This window comes from Peromyscus leucopus, chromosome 4, assembly GCF_004664715.2.
Source record: "Peromyscus leucopus breed LL Stock chromosome 4, UCI_PerLeu_2.1, whole genome shotgun sequence".
Classification (NCBI taxonomy): Eukaryota; Metazoa; Chordata; class Mammalia; order Rodentia; family Cricetidae; genus Peromyscus; species Peromyscus leucopus.
In genome coordinates this window covers 37,873,145-37,897,955 of record NC_051066.1, presented here as the reverse complement: position 1 = coordinate 37,897,955, position 24,811 = coordinate 37,873,145, and the positions used below count along the sequence as shown (strand labels likewise).

Sequence of the window (24,811 nt, the reverse complement as noted above, 5' to 3'; positions counted from 1 at the left end):
GCTCCACCACTTCCTTGCAGGTCATCCTCTAGGTCTTGAGGAGGACCACTTCGGAATGACAGTTGCCATCAGAGATTTAAATTTGACTGAAAGAAGGGGAGTCTAGAGTTGCTCTGTAGCAAGTAGCAGTAAATCAGAAATAAATTGGGGTGTCTGCTATTTTCTAATGACATTGTATTTTATTGTGTAACAAAACTTTTGACAACACACACACACACACACACACACACACACCCCAGATAGGGATCCCACAGCAAACCAAAGTGTGGATACCACTGAAGTTCAACATGGTGAACCACTGAGCTTTATTGGAGTTCCTTAGAGGAATATGGGTGAGGGGTTACTTACAGGAGCAGAAGTGACTCATAGACAGACAGCTGCATCACCAAGGCCTACCCCAGCATGGGTGACAGCTCACAAAACAGGAAAACTTGGTGCACATCACATAGCCTGTAGGCAGCTCAGCTGGTTGGAGAGTGTCCTTTCCTGTTAACTCTGGTCAAAACTTTTTCAAGAGTGCTCAGCTGGTTTCTGCTTCTTCCAAGCAGCTGGTCTGGTGTTAAAAGAGTCCTCTTTGCAGCTTGGTTTAGCTGTTAGTCTTGGTATTTTAGCTCAGTCTGAGAGGTAACTCAGCTTTTGTTTTCATTCTGGCAGGGTAGAAATCTGCTCAGTTTCAGGGACTTCCTTATGCTCTTTTGAATTGTTTACTTTCCTGCTTACAAACCATCCCTGCAGGATAGAATGTTTCAATCTTAGAGGAAACTGTTACATAACACTTCACCCCTTCCTCCTGTTCTTACTTTCTTTTGCCCCCTCTTCCACAGTGAGCCTTGGAGGGGGTAGCCATGGTTGTCCACCTGTGATGAAGAATTTGGTTTGGCCACTGTGCCACAGTATCACTGTGCCCCAAGTTCTCCAGACAGGTGTTCCCCCAAGCATCTCTAGTGATGATGAGGTTGAGGTTGACAACAGTGGTCATCTCGGAGCATAAAACACACGTGCTTAGAAGGCAACTTGACAGACTCATCACATCCATCTAGCAAAATAAAAGTTGCTTCCCCATTGGAACCTATGTCCTTACCCGCCATAGGCTTTTTGTCCTGGCTTATAGCACCAACTCCCACTTGTGGAGCAGGCCTTAAATCCAGTCAGAAAGCTGTTGGTCTTACCCCCAACAAACAAGCCACTGTTGGACAAGCAGGCATATTCTGCCTTTGTGGGACCTCAGGCTCCCCTGGCCAATAACTCACAGGAACATAGTTCACCCATGCCTGGCACTAGGTTTTCATTCAGTGACCTTATGGCTTCTGTGAGTGTCCATTTCCTCCCAGGTGGGGTACCTCTTGGATATTTTTTTCCTTTTCAATGAACCCAACCCCAGCAGGGTTGTAAGGTGTATGGAAGTCCCCTTGTGCCAGGTTGTGTCTCCAGTGGCTTTCCACATCTGCAAAACACTCAGAGGTCGTCAACATTGTGTCATCTATATAACAAAACCTTTTCCAGAGGATGGGTGGGTCAAGGCAACATCCTGAACTACTGTCTCATAACAGATAGTGGGGTTACAAAAATAACCTTGGTGCAGTGTCAGGTGATCCCAGAAGTTCACAACTAAGAAGATACTGAAGTTGAACATAAGCAAGGTCTAATACAGCACGGAAAGGTTCCATCCATTTATAACAGTTGTGTCCTCCACAGACCAAGGTTGGGTACAAAGCATGGGTAGGAGACGCTAGCTTAATTAGCTCCCTATAATGCTCAGTCATTCTCTCTCTGAGCCATTGTGTTTCCATATCTTGCAGCTCTTCCATGGAGCCTCCCTACAACATTCCCCGTACTTGATACACTCAGTGGACCTGACTTACTCTGCCCAGGGTCAGTGCAGAAAATGGGCTTGTCTCCTCTGCTGCACCTTCTGTCTCTGTGGGTCAGACAGGCAGGCCCTGGGTTTGCACTGTAGCCACTGTCTCCCATTCACCATACCTGGCTGTTAGGGGAGTTCCTGTCTGGGCAAACCATTTCCACCCCTAGCATAATCTCTTCCTGGAGGGACATATGCCCTTCTCAGTCTGGGGTGATAATTACCCACCCTTAGGACAAGCTTGATCATCTTCAACCTTGTTGTTATTTCAGGGATATCTTTGGTGAACTTCTCCTCAGGCTTGAAAGCTCCCAGAAACTCATTAACATGAAATTTGTATTTCTATCAATTTTTTCTTTAGGAACTCCAGCTTGGCATAACTCCTGCCACATTTGTCTTTGAGTAATGCAGGCAGACCTCTTCCTTTGCTTTACTGTTTTCTTATTAACTCTTCTTGCTCTTTTACTCTATGGGCACTCTCTAGTTGCTAGTCAAAGTCACCGAGACTTGGCAAAGCCTTTCCAATGTTTTTGCCTCACAGAGAGCTCAGCAAAGCCACTAAAGTTTCACACAAACCTTGAGGCCCCTGCTGGATCAATCTTTTCTTGACTCCTCTGTGAACATAGTTCTGTCTGGACCAGTGAGCTTGGGTTCAAACACAGCTTCTTTTATTCCTAGTCCCCTCAATAGCATCTGCCGCTTTTTTTTTTTTTTAATGATTTTCCATTCCTGGACATTTATGGGGACTTCAGATGGAGATAACCAAGTGTTCCTAATGGCTTTGATAAGCCAGTCCACCAGGAACTGACTTCTCTCATACTGTCTCGGGTTATGAAGCCTTTGCCTTAAAGAGGAGTTGGGTAGATGCATTATTCAGTTTTCCTGCCTCCACAGAAGTCTGATGGATCCCATCTGCTCCCATGTCCCACAGCCTCACAAGCCAATCTGAGACATGCTCTTTCATTGCTTGTTTAAGTGTTCCCTAATTTCAGCAGTTGGAAATGCCAAGTATTTCCTTGTTACTCTAGTTTCTTGCTCTGGACCATGCTTAATGCCCTCATCTTCATGCTGGATTATAGATTTTCCATCTTTTTCTACTAAAGGTTAGACTTGAGGGTATCTTCTATCACTTTTACCATGGCTCTCTCATCCTCTTGTTTATGGGATTTACTTGCTAAATCAGAGACTAACATGGAGGGTGCTGGCCATATCTCTCTTTTTTGTTATTATTGCTCCTTATATAACAAACAAGTTCCCACATGTCTGCCGTGCCTTCTCAGCCTCGGGTGCATTTCTAACAACACACAACAGGCCAGGCAACCTCTGCCGCTGCTTGCTGACAATCTCTACTCTTATGCACTAATCTTAAAGACTGCAAAATTTCCTCTAACCTTTAACTGTTTTCAGGACATGCATATTCGCATGATGGCCTCTGCTCATCAAGCAGGCATGCCGCCCCATACCACAGAGATGAAGAGGGATTCCTCCCACAGACACTCCTAATCCTGCCTTAGTTGTACGTCTCACTAGCCATAGCAAGATCCATGCAACAGCTGTCATAGCACAAAGGCACATGAACACACACCAATGAGGGAAGGACAACTCAATGGAATTTCCTCCGAGGATGCTCTTCCTCTCCCCGCCCCTCCCCAGGCTTCCCAGCGTTGACTTTATGCCTTATTTCCTGTAGCCAGGACTGTGCACTCACTCACCTCCATCTTTGGTTCGGTCATGGTCCTATTTGGGTTGAGTAGGCATGTGTGTTTTGCCTCCCTAGAAAAAACTGTGTCATGCAATGTAATTGTCTTGTGTCCAGGGAGGTGATAGGTCCCAATGAGGAAGCAACTTCTATTGCTTTACTAGATGGATGTGATGTGCCTGTCAAATTGCCTTCTGAACATGTGCTTGCACCTAGAGATAATTCATTGTCTTCAGCATCATTTCATAACCACTGGTGATACTATGGAGAACAAGTAACTGGCTATGGCACAGTTGCCTAATTCTTAGCCAAAGGTGGACATCTATAGTCACCACCTCCAAGACTCAGGGTCGTTGTGGAGAGAATGTAAGAGTGAGAGGAGAAGGTGGAGTATTGTGTAACAGTTTGATTTCAGATTGCAACATTCCATCCTGCAGGGAAATGCTTGAGAGCCGGAAGGTAACTCAAACTAGCTTCAGGAAGTCCCTGAAACTGACCAGATTCACTAGGCCCCTTTCCCTCTAATGACAACCAAAAAGCTGACAGTCATTCTCAGACAATGGGAAGTCAAGCTGCAAAAAGACTCAGTATCAGACCAGTTGCCTGGAAGAAGCAGAAACCAACAGAACTGCCTGGAAAAAAAGTTGAGACTTTCTGAGGCACCTGGATAGGATGCTCTCCAACTTGTTGAACTGCCTGCAGGGTGTGCTTGAGTGTGCCTTGCTCCCAGTTTTGTGAGCTGTCACCCATGCTGGGGTGGGCTTTGGTGAGGCAGCTGCCTTTGAGTTATTTCTACTCCTGTAAGTGACCCCAAAAAAACTCACTGGTTCCCCGGATTGGACATAGTGGTATCTGTACTTTGTGGTCTGTTGTAGGCTCCCATCTAAGGTGAGTAGACATGTAGTGCATCTCCCCAGGCTAAGTTTTGACACACAGCCCCCCTCTCTGTAGCTTGAGTTTTCCTGCCTTACCCACAGTCAGGACAAATCTTTGTCACCCACCAGTCCCACAGCTGCTCAGACCCAACCAAGTAAACACAGAGACTTAATATTGCTTACATACTGTATGGCCATGGCAGGCTTCTTGCTAACTGTTCTTATATCTTAAATTAATCCATTTCCATAAATCTTACCTTGCCACGTGGCTCGTGGCTTACCGGCATCTTCACATGCTGCTTGTCCTGGTGGCGGCTGGCAGTGACTCCTTCTGCCTTCCTGTTCTTTCTTTTCTCCTCTCTGTTAGTTCCGCCTATACTTCCTGTCTAGCCACGGCCAATCAGTGTTTTATTTATTGACCAATCAGAGCAACACATTTGCCATACAGAACATCCCACAGCACCTCTCCAATATCCATGCCATAGATAAAGGTTTAGCTTGGATAAGGGGTTAGTTAGGTGATGCATGTTTTATGCTGATCGGAATGTGGTTACAGAATTGATTGGTGTTATGACTCACATAAAGTAGTCCTTAATGTAAGACTTGTATTACACTGCCAGTGTTTTTAAAGTAGGACTGGAGAAACCAAAATAGCCCTTTAAAGCAGTGGTTCTCAACCTTCCTAGTGCTGTGACCCTTTAATACAGTTCCTCCTGCTGTGGCAACCCCCAGCCATACAATTATTTTGTTGCTACTTCATAACTGTAATCTTGCTACTGTTAGGAATTGTAATGTAAATATCTGATATGCAGGGTATCTGATACATGACCCTGTGAAAGGGTCGTTCGACATCCCCAGAGGGGTTGAGACCCATAAGATGAGAACCATTGTTTTAGAGAAAGCCAATGCAGTGGTTTAAGTAGTTAGTACCCACACAAAATGCATTGAACTGGAGCCTTAGAATGTGACGTTATTTGAAATACTGTCATTGCCAGGACCTTAAGATCAAAGCAGATTGGACTGAAGTTGGGAATAGTTGTGGTTTGAATGGGAAATGTCTCCCACAGACTCGTGAGTTTGAACATTTGGTTCCAGGTGGCTGTGCTGTTTGGGAAGGTTACAGAAACTGTGGGAAATGATGTCTTTTCTGGAGGAGCAGTGTCACAGGGGCAGGCTTGAACGTTTCATAGCCCCGCCCTACTTCCTATCCACTCTGCTGCTGACTGCTGGTGCAGGGTAACAGGCCAGCCGCACCCACCCTCCTTCAGGGGCCTGTATCCGCTTTGGAACTGTTAGCCAGAATAAGCTCATTCTCCCGTGGGTTCCCTGTGTCAGATTCTCGTATCTCAACAAAAGAAGCAAAACTTAAGGCAGGCAATCCAATGACTCCATGGAACCTCTTTATCTCACACTTACCTAAGGTTAAAGCCAGTTAAAAGCATTGGAGTGAAGGTGTCATTTCTCAGTTGATAGAGTGAATGCTGCCTGAATACCACCTGTGTGACCAGATGTGGCCATTACCAAAGGCCAGAGCAGCTCAGGGAGACTACATCTTCTGGAGGGCTTGTAGTGATTCTGATTCATGTGTGCTGAGAAGACAGATCTCCACATAGGCCATGTCTCCAAAGCCGGTAAGATTATTAGGACTAGAGTTGTTTTGTTTCTAAATTATCATTCTCGCTCTCAGTCATTTGTTTCGTGTCTGTAGTGCTTTGAAGTTTTAAACTAGGGATTTTTCCAGCTCCCCTCTGATGGAGGTGGGAAATTGTCTAGTGACGCTGCAGTCTGGAGAGGAAATGTAGAACTTTCCAATGACAGAAAAGATCTCATTTCACTTAGGAAAGTGACACAATGAGTGTATTTCTCCCAGATGCCAGACTCCTTCCTTAAGTACTTAGGCACCACCACCATCCAGCCCTGGCTGATGTCACCCACCTCTTTACATCCTGGGGCTATTAAGCCTTCAGCATTTGAGTCAAGGCAGAAACTTAATGACTCCGAATATGTTAGTCCATGGTCTTCACTTGACATCTAGGGTTCTCTTACAGACTCTGGACAATAGGGTAGAATGATACTAGGCATGGCCTCTGATTCTCAGGGGGCTTACAGGACAGCAGGGTGGATTTGTTCTTTAATTTAAAACTGATAATCTGTTGTTGAGATAAGTGGCCTGAGTTGGGAGAAATGATTAGAAATGTGTGACTGGAATGGTTTTTTAGCTGTAATTCTTCCCTCTTAGCTATGCTGTTGGTATGCAGGAAGGAAGGACATGCTACTCAGTTTCACATCCGACAACCAGTGTCTTGAGCCAAGAGTTTTGGTTGTGTTATATCCAGGCTTTAATAGCTGTTCTTAGGAGTGCTGTCCACAGCAAAGCTGAGTTCTTACAAAAGCCGTAAGTGGTACAATAGTATTGTGTGTCGAGTAAGGCCCCCGATCCCGTGAAACCAAGCGTCACAGTCCCTCCCGTTTCTCTTCAGTGACGCCCTCCCTCCCTCCCGCTTCCATTTCTTCTGCTTAGCTCCTGGATAGGTCATTGAGATGATGTATTTTATAAGCAGACTGCCACCTCTTCTGTAACCTTGGTGAAATCCATAGACCTCTCTTATCTGTAAAATGGCAATAAATGCGCCTTTTTGTCATTAAATGAGAGAGTTCACACAAAGCATTTATTTTGGTTTGGAAGACATAAAACTGCGCTCAGCAATATTAGCCATTGATACTATGAATAGCAGTTCTTTATGAATAAAATATTTTCTATAAATTGTCATGGATTAGAATTCTTGAACCTTTTGAGCTTTGCAAGTGGAGCAGTGTTGGGGATCAAACCCGGGGCTTTGTGTGGGCTAGGCAGCACTCCCGCTGCTTAGCCATATACTCTGCTTAGTTGGCTATTTTTAAAGACTGCCTAGATTATGTTGATGGTAAGAAAAAGAAAAAACTAGTCTAGACACACTCAACCACTGTGGGTAAACCAAGAGGTAAACCTCTCTCTCTGTTCAGAAGCAGTTGCTCTTCTCGTATTTCTATCATTTCTAGGATGATTGATGGCTGAGATTTGCATTATCAGCTGTTGTTAAGAGGTACAATTGGCATTTGTGGTAAGCCATGGAAGGAAAGTGTGTAATGCAAATAGGCTGCCTGAACTTCTAGGGAGGACATCATGATAGCTATCCTGTTGAAAGGGGCAAGATCTGGCCCTAACATTTATAATTCATATTTAAAACCAATCCAGGTAGGACAGTATGATCTTAGTACCTTTAGACCTGACTCTCCTTTATTGGCTTTGTGGTGGATGTACTTGTGAAGTCACATGACTGGGATCTACTGTGTCCTGCAGGGAAGACTTCTGTCACATGCAGCTGATGGACATCTCTGGTCTCCTGGCCAAGGTGTAGATATAGACCCCTGTGTATGTAGACCAAGCAGGCCTCAGACTCAGAGATCTGCCTGCTCCTGTCTCCCCAGTGCTGGGATTAAAGGTGTGTGCAACCACCACCCAGTTTAATTATGAAAAATTTGAAGCCTTTTCTAAGGTTCTCCTTCCGTATGCTTCAGCAAAGATAAGAAGAAGTAGCTGAGTCAGCACTTGACTCCTGGTTCCCAAGGCACCTGTATTTCTAAGTGACCCGATCATCTCTGTGCTGATGGACTGCCATGCTGATGGTGGACCACTTTGCTAATGGACAGCCATACATGGGGATGACTTTGAGGACCAGGAGAGTTTTGCAGTGATTGTTAGTGTAGACATCCCATCCACTCAGGTAGTCAGAATTTGACTTGTAAGAAACTATTCATGGGAAAATAGAAAATACCAGGCCAGGTCTACTGAAAAGCTGTTCTCCAGAGTGTCCTAGAGGCTGCTGGGAACAGGATCTGTATTAATTCTTGGAATCTTGAAGGAAACTCAGTTTGTCCAGAGGGTTAATTGAGCATAAGCACTTACAAACTTGGGATAAAAAGGACACACACACACACACACACACACACACACACACACACACACACACACATCTTGCAAATCTCATTTAAGAAAACCAAACAGTTGATGTCATTTTTAAAGTATATGGACTTAGGACATGTAGGGAGAGGATGGGCCCTCCAAGGGTTCCTAATCCCAGCCAATTAAATTGACAGTTAACCTTGAATGTACTCCTTAAACAGAAAGACATCAGTCTGCTGTCATTAGTCCATTTGATTCTTGTATTTTCTTAGAGATTGTGCAAATGAGGATCAGTTATGCTAGTTACCAAGTTTTACTACAAAAAAAAAGTATAAAATCAAAATGAATGGGGCCGCCAGGCATGCTTTAGGGATGCAGGTTTCTTTTGTGCAAGAAGTCGGATCTCTAGCATAGACACGGACATCAGGTGAAGTCACCTAAAAGTGGACAGTGAGTAAATATGGGATGACTATGATGTGCACCAAGAGCCATGCTGATGATACACTGTATCTCTGATGTCTCAGCAGAACCAGAATGCCAAGTCTGCTGATTGTGGAAAAGTCCCTTGAGGAGGGCTGGCCACTTGTCATCCTGGTCACTTTCACAGCCTTTAAGAACTGATGCTTTATGACAGACCCGGCTTTCCCTCTGATTTTTCTGAGTGACGTTGGATGCGTGGCTTGACTTCCCGAATCCCAAACAGTAAAAAGTTAGGGTCAATTGGTGCTTCTCAACATTTTAAAGTCAAGATCCCTTTGGGAGGAAAACAGTCCTACCTTCCTCATTCCTGAAGGGGATGTTTTTATTAGACCCCTCCCCTCAAGGCTCAGTGGTATCTACTGGGAAGAGGAGGTGGAAAGAACATAAGAACCAGAGGTGGTGGAGACGCCAAGAGAACATCATCTCCAGACGCACTAAGACTGTTGCACACAGGGACTCATGGAGACTGCGACAGCGCACACAAGACCTGCACAGGTTCTAAGCAGGCAAAATCCATGTGCTGAGGAGGGGGACTGGACACAGATTCCATCTCTAACCCAGAAGCTATTTGCATTTGATACCTGCTGGGAAAGTGAGAACCCGGTTCCTCTAATAGCTTGTCAGGGAGCCTATCAACCACACTGCAGGTCAAGCCCCAGGCTCAGGAGTAGATGGCAACTCAAATTGGACTCCATGGTTTGCTGGTGTGCTTTTTGTTTTGTTTTGGTGTTTTTTTTAACCTGACTTTTTTAAAGTCTGTTTTGGTTTTTGCTTCATTTCTTTTCCTTTTGAGAGAGAGAGGAGAAGAAGAACGGAAAGTTGGGTGGACAGGGAGGTGAGGAAGAATTGAGGGAGGGGAACGTAGGATTATTAAAATATATTGTCTGAAAAAAATGTATTAGAAATAAAAAAAATCATCCCAACCTCTGTTTCCTCCTGTCCTTCAGATTTCCCATTTTCCCAGTGGGTGTGTTTGTAATATCTGGTGTTCTAGCCCTCTGTGAGTCAAAGGTTTTATTCTCTGCTGCAGCTTACTCTGTCTTAAAGCAGGCAGAGGCCTTCCTGATTTGTCCCCCCAAACCCTGAGCAAAGGCAGAAGCTGGTTAGAGTGCCCCAGGGGAAATGACTGAGTCAGGTTTTAGATTCCACCTGCTCCTGAGTTGTGGGCACCTCAGTGTGAGATTTGCTTGCAGACCATTGATTTTGACCCTGTGGGCAGCTGTTAGTAAATTTAGCAAGGCACTACCAGCATATCTTTCTGCTAAATAAATAAATAAATAAATAAATAAATAAATAAACTAGAAAATATTTAGGGTATAATATACATTGTAGAGCAACCTGTTTCAGTTTCACATGTCTGTGCCTGTGTGTGTACAGGGTGGAGCTCAGGTAGGAAGTCAGCTCCTGAGGCAGATCCCAGAGGGAAAACTTTTATTATTATTATTATTATTATTATTATTATTATTATTAAAGCTGTAATTCTAGGCAGTATTAGTTGAGTGATGCTGCCCCCTCCTCTGGAAGTCTACACAAGGCAATGCCATCTCAGTCAGGCTCTCTGTGCAGGTCATCCCCTTGTGTGTGTCAACTGCTAGATGTTGCAGTGAGGAAGAAATGAATACACACTTAATTGGGGCACGGTCACAAGTGCCCACAGTCTCAGCCCTGGGTTCGGTACACAGACAGACAGAGGAAGAAAAGGGAAACATTATTTTTTGAGTTCTAGTCACTAAAAAAAAATCCTTTAGTTTGTAATACATGAGTCCCAACATCCAAGGGCAGTATTTTGTGTAGGTTCTTAAATAAGGAGCGTTCAGGTAGTACTTACTCAGTTTCCTCCAAGTACACAGAGTGCTTTGTTCTCTAGGGGTTAATTTGTGAAACCACAGTTAGGACGCGCTCACTCACAGGTGTTCCTCTGCCCTCTGCCTCTAAAAATCAACCAGTGACTTGAATCAAGCCATTGAGGGTTTGGTTTTGTTTTTAAAGCTTGTTCCTAATTTTTCTGACTTAATGCTTGCTCAGACATTTAGCGGTGTTCTCCCTGAGTATTGTTTAGCGGGAGAATTTCAGAATGCGTAATTTTCCACTCGGAGAATTTTGCCACCTCAGCAAAATTTCTCCTCCTAGGAGAAAGTCTAAGCAGAGGCGCAGACTGTGCTGTGGACTAACTTTGGGGAACAACTGGGAGGGTGGGTGGTTACTCCTGGAATCCCTGACTCCCCAAAGCGCAGCAGGGGTGCTCAGACCCTTTGCTGCAGAAGCAGCAATTTCGCTTCCCCAGAAGTTCCTTGGGTTTGTTTTCAGTAGAAAGGAGAGGAAGGAAGCCTTTGCTTTTGTGCCACTCACATGCAGAGAATTCGTTTGGCCTGGAAATTCCACATGTGGGGCTAGCTCAGAAGGAGGAAAACACTGCGCACCTGTGTTCAGAATTCCACGGTGGCCTTGTTCTGGCACCTGAGTTTAGCAAGGGTTTGTTTACCATGTCCTGAGAGCTGCTTGCTTGTGGGTGCCATTTGCTTTGTCTTGAGTTTTCTTTTAAGGTGATCTTGGAGCTGTTGCAAGTGAACAGAACTCAAAGCGTCACTTTTATATACGCAACTCCAGAGTGCCAGGCTTCTAAGGTACATGGAGTCCCATTGTAGCTGAGCTAGCCAGGTGATTTGGGTTGTGAGTACTGTTTTCTCTGTGTCTTTAAGCCAGTTCCAGGCTCCAAATTTCAGCTTGTTTTTTTTTCAGTCCATTCTCACTTTAGTTTAGCTTGTATTTGGGGCCATTACCTCTAAATCATCAGGGATCACCCAGAAGCGTAGTGCTGGCCCCAGGATGTGGGTAGCCATGGCTACTGTGTGGTGTCTGCTCCACTTAGCTGCTCAGGTTGGACAGACACTGCAGTGGGGGTCTTGCTCATTTGTCTGTTTGTCTGTCTGGCAGCAGCTTGCTGCCTTCTGTCTTGGTGTGCTTGAGCTGGGGCTGGCAAGGAATATGAGCCAGCTGTAGAATTTTCAAGCTGGAAGAGCAACTGAGCTGTCCAAAGATGCGTGCATTCTTCTTCCTGGCCAAGGCAGATTGTGATTTTGATTTTCCTGCCTGCAAGTCTTTTCTTTCCATTGAGGATGGGGTGTGTGTGACTAGTTTGATATTCCTCACAAGCAACCCTCATAATCTTATGGCAATAAGATTCCCGGGAGACTTTGGGACCTATGATGTCATGGACTCCAACATGCGTTCTAGGTTCTTCCTCGACCTTTGCAGTTCTTCCTCCCCATCATGCTATCAAAGCTTCCTGAAAACCAGACAGATTGGGTTGTTGGCCTATTTAGTTTTTGTCAACTTAACACAGGTCAGGGTCATCTAGGAAGAGGGAACTTCAGTTGAATACCTCCATCAGATCGGCCTATAGGCCTGTAGGCTGATCTGATGGGGGGGTTATTTTCTTGACTAAGGATTGATGTGGGAGGTCCAGTCCACTGTGGGCGATACCATCCCAGGACAGGTGTTCCTGAGTTGTGTAAGAAAGCATGCCGATTAAGCCAGTAAGCAGTAGCATCCCTGTTTCTCTGTGGCCTCTATATCAGTTCCTGCCTTGAGTTTCTGCCCAGACTTCCCTCCGTGGTAGACTGTGCCCTAGAAGTGTAAGGCAAATAAACCAATCCCCTGCCCCAAGTTGCTTTTGGTCACAGTGTTTACCATAGCAATAGAAGGCAAAGACCGGACTGTTACAGGCAGTCTTGTGCGATGGTCCTTCTTCTCTTCTGGCTGGTTTTCTCCTATACCCATACCATCCAGGGTGCTGTGACTGGTGCTTACCATGCAGCCTACTCATTTACCCATCTTCTCTGTGATGCCTTTCCATCAAGCTCCCTCCTCCCTTGTCCTTCCTTGATTGAACTCTGTTTTCAGTAACACATCCTGCACCATGGCTTGTGATGCCGTGAAGGGTGGGTAAGGATAGAGGCCCACCCACTGTCAAGATGCCTTCCCTCTTAATCAGTTTTTCTCTGGCAGAGATGTTTTGAACCTATTGTCTTCAGTCCCTGTTTTCTTTCTGAGCCCTTCTGTTTTCTGTAAGTGCCTAAAATTGAGCATCTGCTCAGTGACTGTCTTCATGTTGGTCTTTAACTCTTTTGTACTGCATCTTCTCTCACATACACTTGTAAATACGCTAACAGAAGCCAGGAGGAACACAGAATACAAGAGACCTGCCATATTTACTGGCCTGGAGTTCTTGGTGAACAACCTGGCTGATGGTGGCAGTCCTTGAGAGAGCCATTGGAAAGAGAGGGACTATTGGGCTGTTTGTATGCGGTCCTGTAGACCTGCCATCATAGTGTAGAGACATGACGTCTCAGACAAAGTGTAGACACTACATGACAGGGAATATAGTTTCTTGGATGGATCCAAGAAAACTTGGCCTCCAGAACCATGCATTGTGGGTAATGTATGTTTCCTACCATGGGTTATTGAAGTGTACTCTCCATTCTTCTCTTACCCTCTTCAGCCACTACCTCATGATTGTCCAGTTGTTTAATCCCTAAGGACTTTCCTCTGTTTAAACTGCTTCACACATCTACCATGAGGTCTGTGTATTCGCCCGATCATACTGTATTTAACACTGCAACTCTTATGTTTAGTTTTCTGAATCCCAAGAACACGATACTTTACCCTTGACCCAAAAGTAAAGAGGTTTCAGGGTGGAGATGTAGTTTACCTGCAGGGATTGGCTTTGATAAATGTCTTGGGGAATTGTGAAGCCCACTGGAAAATTTTTTAAAGATTTATTTTGTGTGTGTAGTTTGCCTAAGTGTATTTATTTGTACTATTTGCGTGCCTCGTACTCACTAAGGCCAAAAGAGGGTGTCAGATCCCCGGAAATTACAATCACAGACAGTTGTAACCCACCATGTGGGTTCTGGGAACAACCTACCTAGTCCTCTGCAAGAACAGCAAATGCTCTTTACCTCTGAGCCCTCTCCCCCTCCCCCAGTACAGGACTTTATTTTTAGGTTTTATTTGAATGGCTAATATAACATTTGCCCCTCTCCTTTGGCAAGCTTATATCCAACCAACAAATACTTAATAATCAGTTGCCTATTTTCATAATCTTGAGGGACTATCGGGTTTATTTCCAAACAAGGGACAGCAAAGACAGGAGAACCGGTTTCATCACCTAATTGGTGGTGGTGGTGGTGGTGGTGGTGGGGTTTTACAGCTATAATATCCACATGATGAGGAGGATTAATAGATACTTCCTCACTTCCTGGATGCAGGCCAGTGGGACACTGTCCATTGGCCAGTGCTTCGGGTTGTCCTGCTCTGATCTATCTGTAAGAACAGCAGCTTCCTGGGCAGATTCTTAGCACTCCAGTTCAGTCTCCTCAGTTCTCCTCCACTTCCCTCCACCAACACTGCGTTTTTTTCCAGCCCTGAGGAAGACAGCATCCCAAGTGGGGTGGAATCAGCCTGTTGGAGGGCCCTCCCCCACTCTCGTGTGCTATCCCTTCAAGGTTGACTTAAGAATGATAGGGAAATAAACCAGTATGTGACCATTAGCATCCTGTGTAGTAACCTTACATAGCTCTTTTTCATGACAGTAAACTGGTTCCCCACATTCCATAACCTCTCTCTGCTCTGAGGAACAGTAATGAAAAGGGAAGTAGTTGATGTTTGGGTGGCAGTGATGGAGTGTGTGTGTGTGTGTGTGTGTGTGTGTGTGTGTGTGTGTGTGTGTGTGTACTACTGAGGGGGTGAATTATAACCTTCTTAAGGTGGGCATTCTGACTTAGAATATCAACATGGGAGTCTTAAAAGAGATTGGAGGCAACTTCAAAGTTTCTTTTCCCTTTAAAATGCACTAGAATTCCAAGGGAGGTTCCTAAGTAAAGGCCATGGGAGGAGGATAGGCATTCTTTGACTTATTAGTAATAGAAAGGAAATGAAACCGTTCCAATGGCAGGTCTTTAATTTTAATGGTCTTGGCTGAATTACCTCCTATAACAATTACATGGTGACTAATTGGTTTTAGTTCACATATAGCTAATTTTGCTTCTGTAAAGATCTTCTGGCCTTGCATTGATACAGAAGACATACCTGCTGTTGGTGGGGATGTATAGGATGCAAGGACAGAACCTTGGTCACCTCTGGCCTGCTGCCAGTCCTGTGTGAGTGAAGAATTCCTAGAGGGTCTTCCTGGCAAGGTGGGCATTGCTGCCTCTGAAGAAAGTGCCCCCCCCCCAGAATGCCGTCCACATAGGAAGCCCTCCTGAGTGCCAACAAGACATTCTGCTGATATCGTCTACTCATGCAGGCAGAGAAAGCCATCTGCTGTGACAGCCACCTAGTTATTCTCCACGGATTTAGTTTTCTGTCCGTTTTTTTGGCATGCAAATCATTCGAGTTGGTTTTGTCAACTTAACACAAACCGAAATGTATCTTTGAAGAGGGCATCTTAATTGAGAAAATGCCTCTGTAAGATTGGCCTGTAGGCAAGTCTGTAGGACATTTTCTTAATTACTGACTGATATAAGTCTCAGCCCATTGTGGGCCATGCCACCCCTGGGCAGGTGCTCCTGGGGTGTAGAAGAAAGAAGGCTGACCAAGCCAGGAGGAGCTAACTCAGCAGTTGTGTAGGACAGAGCTTCTCAGCCTCCCTAGTGCTGAGACCCTTTAATACAGTTCCTCACGCTGTGGTGACCCCAACCATAAAATTATTTTCATGGCTGTAATTTTGCTACTGTTAAGAATCATAATGTGAAAATCTGTGTTTTCTGATGGTCTTAGACGATCTCTGTGAAAGGGTCATTTGACCCCACTCCCCCAGGGGTCACGTTCCACAGGTTGAGAACTGTTGCTTCCTGGCCTCTGCATCAGTGTCTGCCTTGAGTTCCTGCCCTAACTTCCCTGGATGATGGACTACAAGGTATAAGAGGAAATCAACCCTTTCCTGCCCAGGTTGCCGTTGATCACCATGTTTATCACAGCAATAGAAACCCTAAGTAAGATGCAAATTAAGCCCAGATAAATATTACCATGAAAACGCTATTACCTTGTTTTCCCTACCCATGGAGAAACAAGAATTGTGGCCTGTTACAGAACCTCAGCCAGTGAAAAACCGAGGTAGACACTGGGCTCTTTGGGGCTGAATGAGCACTAACTGTGGCCATCTAGCTACCCACCAGGGTCCCTAATTAAACTGTGGTTAAAGACTGTGAGCTTCATGCACAGGGGGTCTTTTCAGATGCAAGGCAGGCTCGGGATTGTCCTACGGCGATGTTGATGGACATCAGTGACAAAACAGTCAGGTGAAAACCCCTTTTAAGTTTACGTTAGTTCATTTTAGTAAATTACCATTTGTGCCATCTAGTCGCGCACTGATTGTGAGTATAGTGACTGGGACTTATCAGTTCTGAAGCTGTAGTGAAAGACTCGTCACTGTTGTATTTTTATTTCAGTCTACACGAGAAGGTTTACCCGATTTCATGTCAAGCATTCTTAAAATTCTGACTCCAGATTTCATCATTGCTCCATGGTAGCTTTCAGAAGGCGTGTGCAGAATTCATGCTCTCATTTTTAAAAATTTTTTATGAGATCAATGATTTGTTTTTATTATTAAATTATCAGTTAAATTGTTTTAGCTGGTACTTTAAAATACACAACAAAATACATATTAATGGGATAGTGTGATGTTCCAATACATTGCCCATTTTATAATTTTTAAATCAGGATAAACCTCTCTCCTCAGAAATCGATTCTTCATGTTGAAAACTTTCAAAATCCTTCTACCCTTTGACGTGTACAGTTCATTCATGTTATCAATACTTGCACTGCTGTGGACTAGCACAACAAAGCCTCTTCCTCCTGTTTACCTGTGACTTAGCACTGTGTGATACACCTTTCCCCGGCCCCCTCCTCTCCACCCTCCCGGCCCCCTTCTCTCCACCCTCCCCGGCCCCCTCTTCTCCACCCTCCCCAGCCCCCCCTCTCCACCCTGACCAGCCCCTCCTCTCCACCCTGACCAGCCCCCCCCTCCACCCTCCCAGCCCCCTCCTCTCCACCCTCCCCAGCCCCCTCCTCTCCACCCTCCCCAGCCCCCTCCTCTCCACCCTCCCAGCCCCCTCCTCTCCACCTCCCCACCCCCCATCCTCTGTAGTCATCATTCTGCTCACAACTTCTGCGAGATCGACGGTTTCAGGTTTGATTTAGGGTTAGCATCCTTTCTGTGTCTTACTTATTTCACTTAACGTATAACCTCTAGTTCCGTATAACCTCTAGTTCCATATAACCTCTCGTTCCATCTATGATGTTGTAAATACTACAATGTCATTTCTAGTAGCTAAATAGAATTCTGCTGTGTATATGTAAACATTCTTCACCCATTCATCATTTAATGGTCATTTAGTTTGTTACCATGTGTTGGCTTTTATGAATAGCTGGTGATGTAATCAAGGAAGTGTAGATGTTGCTTGGACATATTGGTTTCATTTCCTTTACAGATGTAGCAGGATTATTGGGTCACATGATAGCTTTTTTGTTGTTGTTGTTGTTGTTGTTGTTGTTGTTGTTATTGAATCTCACTGTATAGGCCAGGCTACGCTCAAACTTTGGATCCTCCTGCCTCAGGTTCCCAAGTGCTGGGATTATGCATGTGATTCACCACACTAGACTCTTATTTTTAATTTTTAAAAGAACCTCATAATGTTTTCCATTGTGCCTATCAAAATTCCTTCTTTTTGCTGGGTGTAGTGGTACACACTTTCAATCCCAATGCCCATGAGACACAGTGATCATGAGTTTGAGGTAGCCTGGGCCTACATAGTGAGACCCTGTTTCACAAAAAACAAAGATTCACTCCTGTTCATCATTTCTTGCAGAGTGTGGAGTTGAACCTAAGGTCATGTGCATGCCAAGCTGTCTCTAAGAGTTTACTCTCCCCCTCAGGACCCATTCTTTAAGGGAACAATTTATAAAGCAGGATTTATTTAATCCTCCTTTTCAAGCTAATGGGGTTTTTACCTCCACCAGTTCACTGGGTGCTAATTAGAGTAACCCGCAGGCACCTTTTACTCTGGCATAGAGGAGTTACACTGCAAAATAGCAATAATTTGAGAATTGGGTCGCAAGGGGATGGGCGCAGGGAACTCAAAGCAATATGGTGCATTGAAGAGATGGAACGTGTTTGGAAGCTACTTAGAGCATTTGAAGGTTCTGACTTGGTTATCTGGCAGATCTCAGTTCAAAATGCAGCCCTGCCACCTACTTACTGGATGTCAGTGCGCAATACTTAAATGCTTCTAAGACACAGTTCCCAATCTGTGCAATGAGAGAACAGTGCTGTACCTGTCTGTTTATTGAGTTCACTAGAAAGCAGGACACAGCATGCAGCACTTAGCAGATGGACACTTCTTTATGCATGGCACTCAGACTGCTTAGACCATTGTCAATCCTTTCTGAATAGTCAGGGGTAAGGTCTATTGTACTTGGACTTTTGGCTTTTAAACGTGTGTACTATTCTCATTGGAGGTTACATTTTTAGATTCCGTGAGTTTTGTTTGTTTGTTTGTTTGTTGGATGGGACCAGGGATTGAACACAAATCCTTGCTCATGCCTACTAAGCTGTATTCCCAGCCCAGATTGAGTGAGTTCTAAACAGTTCATCTTTAATCTAAAGGTTTCTATACTTTTTTTTTTTAAACAATGAAAATCCTTTTGTTCTGTGTCTGTGTTCAGCTAGCTCTGGAAAGTTGATATTTAGGTAAAATTTAACTTGAACTTTGTGCTATAGTGGAGTCACCAGCCTCATGGTTCTCCTCGTGTGAATGTGGGACCCTCTTGTCCTTCCTGGAATCTGAACTCTGGGAGGTCCCATACCCTAATAGGCAGCCCAACAGGAAGACCTAGGTTCCTCACCCACTCCCCTCACTGGGAAAGTATTAGTACAGTAAATATGGATTGCCGTCAGACATCATACGGTAAACCAATTATAAATTCAGAAGTACAGATCATGGGTCTCTTCCTTCTGTCAACAGTAAATACATAAGGAAAACCTACTTTGAGTTCCAAAGAGTCCCCTAATTCATGAAAACTCAGATGTTTCTTCTGATCAGAACAAGTTCACACCCAGCATGCCCCATCAGAACCAGACAAGATCAGGGCTGGATGGACCCGGTCTTGGAATGCAGTCCTTAGAATGTCTGCTGCTGGTACATGTGCTTGGCCCCTGCTGTGATCTCAGAGAAACTGGGAGAGGCCGAGCCACAGCTCTTTTCCGCTTCTCCTGGTGCCATCCCCAGTGTGACACATAATTATTTTATCCAGGGCTCTGTAAGTTAGGCAAGTGCTCTACCTCTGAACTACAGCCTGCCTTTCATCCCTGTAGATGGATTCTTCTTTGGGCTGCCAGCTCATAAATAATGACATGGAGACTTAGTAATTATGAAAGCTTGGCCTTAGCTTAGGCTTGTTCTCAACTAGCTCTGATAACTTTTAACCCATTTCTTTTAATCTACATTCTGACACATACCACCCATCCTGCTTCCTTGGTGTCTCCTGATGGCTCCTGTGTGCCTAGATTCATCCCTAGTTCCTGTCTTGGCCCACAAGTCCCGCCTATTCTTCCTGCGCCAATCAGCAATACACCTCCACAGAGTATACAAATATCCCACAACACATCCCTGGTGTCGTTCAGTAGCCAACATCCTCTGCCCTGCGGTTGATACCAATCACCTTATGCTCTAAGATGGTGTCTTAGGCACTGATCACATGACATTTAAGAGAAAATTGAGGCTTACCTACTTCTATGAGGGTTACAAGCTCTCTCTTTAGTCAGAGGCTTGGCAGATGGGGCCTAGTGACTACAGCTTCATACCTCAATCCAGCTCTGAGAAGAAAAGAGGGGAGGAAAATGGAGATCCTGAGAGAACTTCGTGTAACACCTGTGGCAGAGCAGGGGAGAGGGCTGAGTAGTTTTGTGTCTTGTTTCTTTTAATACCTAGAAGCCAGTGCCTTTAGTCCTTAGAGGAAAGCCAGCGGTGTGCGGACAGCCTGTGAGTTCACTTGCCCGTGAAAAGCTTGAATCACATAGGTGGGAAGGATGTGATCTCAGGCAGGGCCGTTGGGGATTTGGATTAAGCAATAGTCCTAGTTTCAAGTTCAGCTCTTAGGAAGTAGAATTTCCTCACTATTTGCTCATTCTTCCAGGAACTCCCTTTCTTAAAGAGTCTCTTTAGATGAAGTAGTATTTGCACAACAGCTTAGCATGGACCCTGAACAGAGCAAGGAAGGTAAGGGACTAGAAGAAAAGAGTCACTGAGTTCTCAGCATACGATGTGGAATTAGCGTATGATGTGGAATTAGCGTGCAATGGCAGAAACGAGGTGCAGAACGTGGAGTCTACAGTGGGCACCCGAAATTGCTGGCAAGATAAATGAGAGTATATTTATTGTGTGTGTGTACCATTAGAATTTTCTGCTGTGGAGTTTAGGTTTTCTTCTATATGCCTTACTTAATCTTTGTAGTAGTAAATGCCTGGCATCAATATTTGAAATCTTTGTTGAGTGTCTAGCAAGTATTTAAGTTTGTGTGTTCAAACGCTTTGTGTAAATGCTACTCTTGGCTTACTATGCTTATCACTTAGAAGAAAGAAAGGAGAATAGTCCTGCCCTGCTGCACATTGGCTGTGAGCACAGTTTGGGTCCCACGCACTGTCCTAAGACTGAGCCCTTTAAACTTCCTCAAAAGTCTTGCATGGGGCAGAGGGGCAGAGAGCTGGAGTTTCCTTCCACAAGCTCATGGAGCAGTAGTATCTGGTGTGTGTACTTCACACACCCTTCCTAAGTGGTTGCTGACTGGAGAAGCACACCTGAGAAGCCCCTGGCTGCAGGCTTTGCCAGATGTGCTCCTGGGAAGGTTTCCAACAGCTACAGCATTCTCACAGAGGTTAAAGTTCACAGGGTCAGCCAGAGTGAAAGGAAGCTTGTGGTGAATCTCATCCAGATGTCTCCATGAAGCCATAGATCTAGCTTAGAAGTTTGAGGCTCTGGGTGAAGCTCTAACTTTCTTACATATTAAGAGTGGTCTCTTTTTAAAGAGGATTCCAAATAAAATAATCAACTACTTTCACATAGTCTTCAGAATCTGGAAGCCTTTCCAAAAGCCTAGTGATTTCTAAATTACTGTATATTAAGATACAGTATCATGTGACTTCATGCAAGTTAATTTTGAGTCTCAGGAGATGTGTTCCTTAAAATATGTGAATAAATTGATTATCCTTAAATTTATCCACAGTAGAGGTATTGCTGAGTAAAATTCTTTCATTTCATGCTGAAAGAAGGGTTTTTTGGTTTTTGTTTCTGTCTTAAAATGAATAGATCTTTTTTCACCTACAAGTTCAATTTTACGTCACAGTAGCTCAGGCTAATTGTGGTTTAATCTTGGTGTCTTTTTTTATATTTTTGTCTGTCTGTTTGTTTTTGCGGCTCACACAGCCCCTAGTGCTGCTTGGCCCCTTACCTCTGCTCTGACACACTCTCTGGTGTTTGCTTCCAGCAGTCTCTGGTCCCAGCGCACCCCATGGCCCCTCCCAGCCCCAGCACCACCAGCAGTAATAACAACAGTAGCAGCAGTAGCAACTCAGGATGGGATCAGCTGAGCAAGACAAACCTCTACATCCGAGGCCTGCCCCCCAACACCACTGATCAAGACCTGGTGAAGCTCTGTCAACCGTGAGTATTGCCTTAGCTGCTGAAGACTTCCTTGATCATAGCCGTGGAGGATATAAGTTGTGTTACAGGAGACGGGCATAGGATAAATACATAAGACCCGCTAAGTGCTCAACTCTTGGGCATTTTTTTAGTATTCCCATGTGCTTCTGGAATGCCTACAGGCAGATGAAGTTAGAGCATTTTCTTGATACAATTTGACTTGGCATGTGAGAAGTAAAATATGAATTTAAGAAAAACTGATGGGTGCATCCTTTTTAAGAGTACTCCTCTTTCATAGAAGCCTGTGAGGGAACCATCAACCCCATAAGAGAAGCCAGCTGACATTATTTGTCAGAAGGTCATTAACAAGCTAGCCTCATCTTGAGTGTGTGTCAACTCTGGGTTCCTGCTGGGATAGTGTCCCTCTATTTTCATAAGCACCTGAAGCTCTGTGGTGCGATCCTTCACCAGTTCCCCTTTGGAAATAGGAAGACCTCCACTTCCTGCATCTTAAGAGAAGAATGCATGTGCATCAGGTTCCAAAGTAAATTTGCATTTTCTACTACTGTTGATGAATAGAATACAAATGTCTTATTCCATTGCGATCACATTATCACAGCTAAGTAACGAAGTACTAATTTAAACTAAGGAGCCAGAAGTACCTTCGAGAGCAAAGATCATTGTGGAAGGAGTAAAAACATCAGATCGTATTGAGCAGTAAATGCTTACACGTAACAGCACTTTGTATGTATCCTAGGACAGTAATGGTCTTTCACAAAAAGAAATTTTGCATAACTGCGTGGAGCCTTCTGCTAGAGAATGTTGCCTATTCCTTCAAAATGTCTTCTTGACAGCATCTCATTTCTCCAGTCCTGGGGAAAGCCCAGATTCATTACTCATTTTTATTTTTATTTTTATTTTTTTTAAGGAAAAAAAAAATACTCAGAACTAATGAGCTGTGTTTCCAAACTGAAGCTACAGCTACCATTTGGCCTTGGTTTGCTTTGTGTGAGAAGTAGGGTGGAGTGATAGGTGGTGTTCCTCCAGGCTCTCCAGGGTCATGTAACAGGCCATCTCTCTCATGCCTTTTCCTTATCACCCTTCCTGCCCTGTCCTCCTGGACTCGGGGAGAGTGCAGTCATGTCCCGCACTGAGGTCAGAAAGGAAGTCCAGCTCTTGGGAGTTGGTCGGGCCTGGCTGGAGACAGGGAACTCTGCCAGGCATGCGCTGTCCCGCTGCAGCCGTCAAGACCATGAAGAGGCCTTTTGCTCTCTTGTCTGCTGCTGGCCTTTCCTTGGCGTCTTCGGATGCTTCTGCAGCATAATTGCAGGTGGATAGAGCGCCGGAGAGTCTAAGAAGCTAAAAATACTCCGTCAGAACAAGGGGACGAAGCAGATTCTGTCTCCAGGTATCAAAGGAGAGGCCCGCGGAAGGAAACTGTTCCTCAGCTGGTTTTAAGTTATGTAAGAGTTGATGTCAAGGAGACAGCGCAGGAGCCATAAAGTAATGGATCCATATGCCGTGCTTTATAAACCGGAAGTATACTTCAATAGGGCCAATGGTTTCTTTTCTTTTCTTTTTTATTGAACCAAATCATTTTCTAAAAATGATAGAACAATGGATTATCATTTTCCCTAGACCATTTACTCCATGTTTGTTGTTGATGTCTTTGATGTGTGCAGGTTTTCTTAATATGTGTAGCCACTGTTCTCTTTGCCGTTACCGTTAGTGGTGGTAACTTAGCCACCCTCACCATGTCTTGTCATTGATAAAAGAAGACTCTCGCCAGATCCCAGGTTGGGTGTTGAATGCTGGCGATTGTTTTGGCAGCTGTGTCTATGGAAGCAAGACACAACACTGATAGGGGATGCTGCCTCGAAACCCACTATCAGCTCCATTCTGCTTCGCACGGAGAACTGAGCAAATACAGCATCTTCCTTTTGACCGCATGTGTCTTACAGTGTAGAGAAAGACGCAAAGCGACACTTGTGCTCCGAACTTAGTTTCTGATAAAGCGTAACTAGTTGGTGACTTGGAAGTTGATGCGAACTTTATGGCAAAGCGACTTACTTTAGGACCTAGGAAGTCCTTTAAGCATAGAGATTACAGAGAAGTATGGGGAACTTTGCAGGAAGGGTAAATAAACCCATACCTCCGAACAGGGGAAAGCATTTTAGAAGAAATGCAAGCTTAGCACTAATTGCAAATTGACTTGGGCTCGTGCATGGGGGTAGGGGGAGGCAGCCACAGTTGAAATAAACGAATGAATGATTCGTTTCTTCTGAAGTTTGGATCGGCTCCGGTTGTCTGAAAAATGGGAAAAGATGCCAAGACTGTTGGTTCCATACTAAATATGCATGGAGCTTAGAAGCAAATATGACAAAGATTTTATGCACTGGCGAGGAAAACAAAGGAGCTTTTGGAAGTAGAACATGGGGAGGTTAGGGGAAATGAAAATGGAAAGGTAAATGGTGTGATGTTAAGAGTTCTGGTGGTAAAAGTCAGCCTCCCCAACTCAGAGCTCCTGACACCGGGTGGTGTAGACCACATGGTCAGGAGGGCGGGGGTGTGGACCATAGCACTTCAGCTGGGAAGGCAGTGAGGTTAGGCAACTGCAGACCAACGAGGAGGACCTGACCCTGGGCATGGCAGTCATGGTCAAGTGATGTGGACTGTGAGTAGATACATCTCCAGGAGTACTTTAGGAAAGAGGCCAACAAGCTCCAGGTGAAACCCCTGAATTGTGGAGTGCGCATAGGAATCCAGGGAGCTTGTAACTGTTCCAGGCTGCTGCAGGTTTCCTCCGTCGATCTACTGAAAAAGACACTATCAGTATGGAGACCCGTCATGTTTAGGAGATGCAGTGGCCTGTGTGGCAGAAAGGACCACTCTATTACACCTGAGCCACAGATCGTCTTAATTCTCCCTATTTTCTGAACCAAATATCAGTTTGAGTGTTCTGATATATATCAATGAAATAGTTCTTTGGTTTCCTAGTCCTGCGCTGAATTAATATTTCTAGGGGCTCGCCTCCTCCCACGCTCAGGTTCTCAGCTGCTACTGCCCTGCCCTTGTTTTCTGTGTCATATCGTCACTGTTGCCCGACTCTGTTTAAGTCTGTGTCCTCCGCTGGGGACTCTCTTACAGCAGTGCTCCACATGTTCAACTTACTGTACATTTCTGCCTGAGTTTCTTATTTGAGCCCCAAATTCACTAGTGTCTTCTTCACCTCCAAACTGTGACGTATCCACTTGACTT

The 24,811-nt window shown here is 44.7% G+C and overlaps 1 protein-coding gene across 11 annotated transcripts in view; it reads left to right on the top strand.

Moving 5' to 3' along the window:
• Positions 1-24,811, top strand: part of Rbms1 (RNA binding motif single stranded interacting protein 1) — a 217,948-nt gene that overhangs the window by 102,296 nt on the left and 90,841 nt on the right. For 8 of the 11 annotated variants that reach the window (XM_028867823.2, XM_028867549.2, XM_028867677.2 and 5 more), the window contains exon 2: positions 21,399-21,574. In XM_028867823.2, coding sequence (XP_028723656.1) covers positions 21,399-21,574 — 176 coding nt within the window. Of the gene's footprint in view, positions 1-5,763; positions 6,064-21,398; positions 21,575-24,811 lie in introns of those variants that run through there. The other 3 variants (XM_028867618.2, XM_028867962.2, XM_037204825.1) reach the window with 2 other exon arrangements.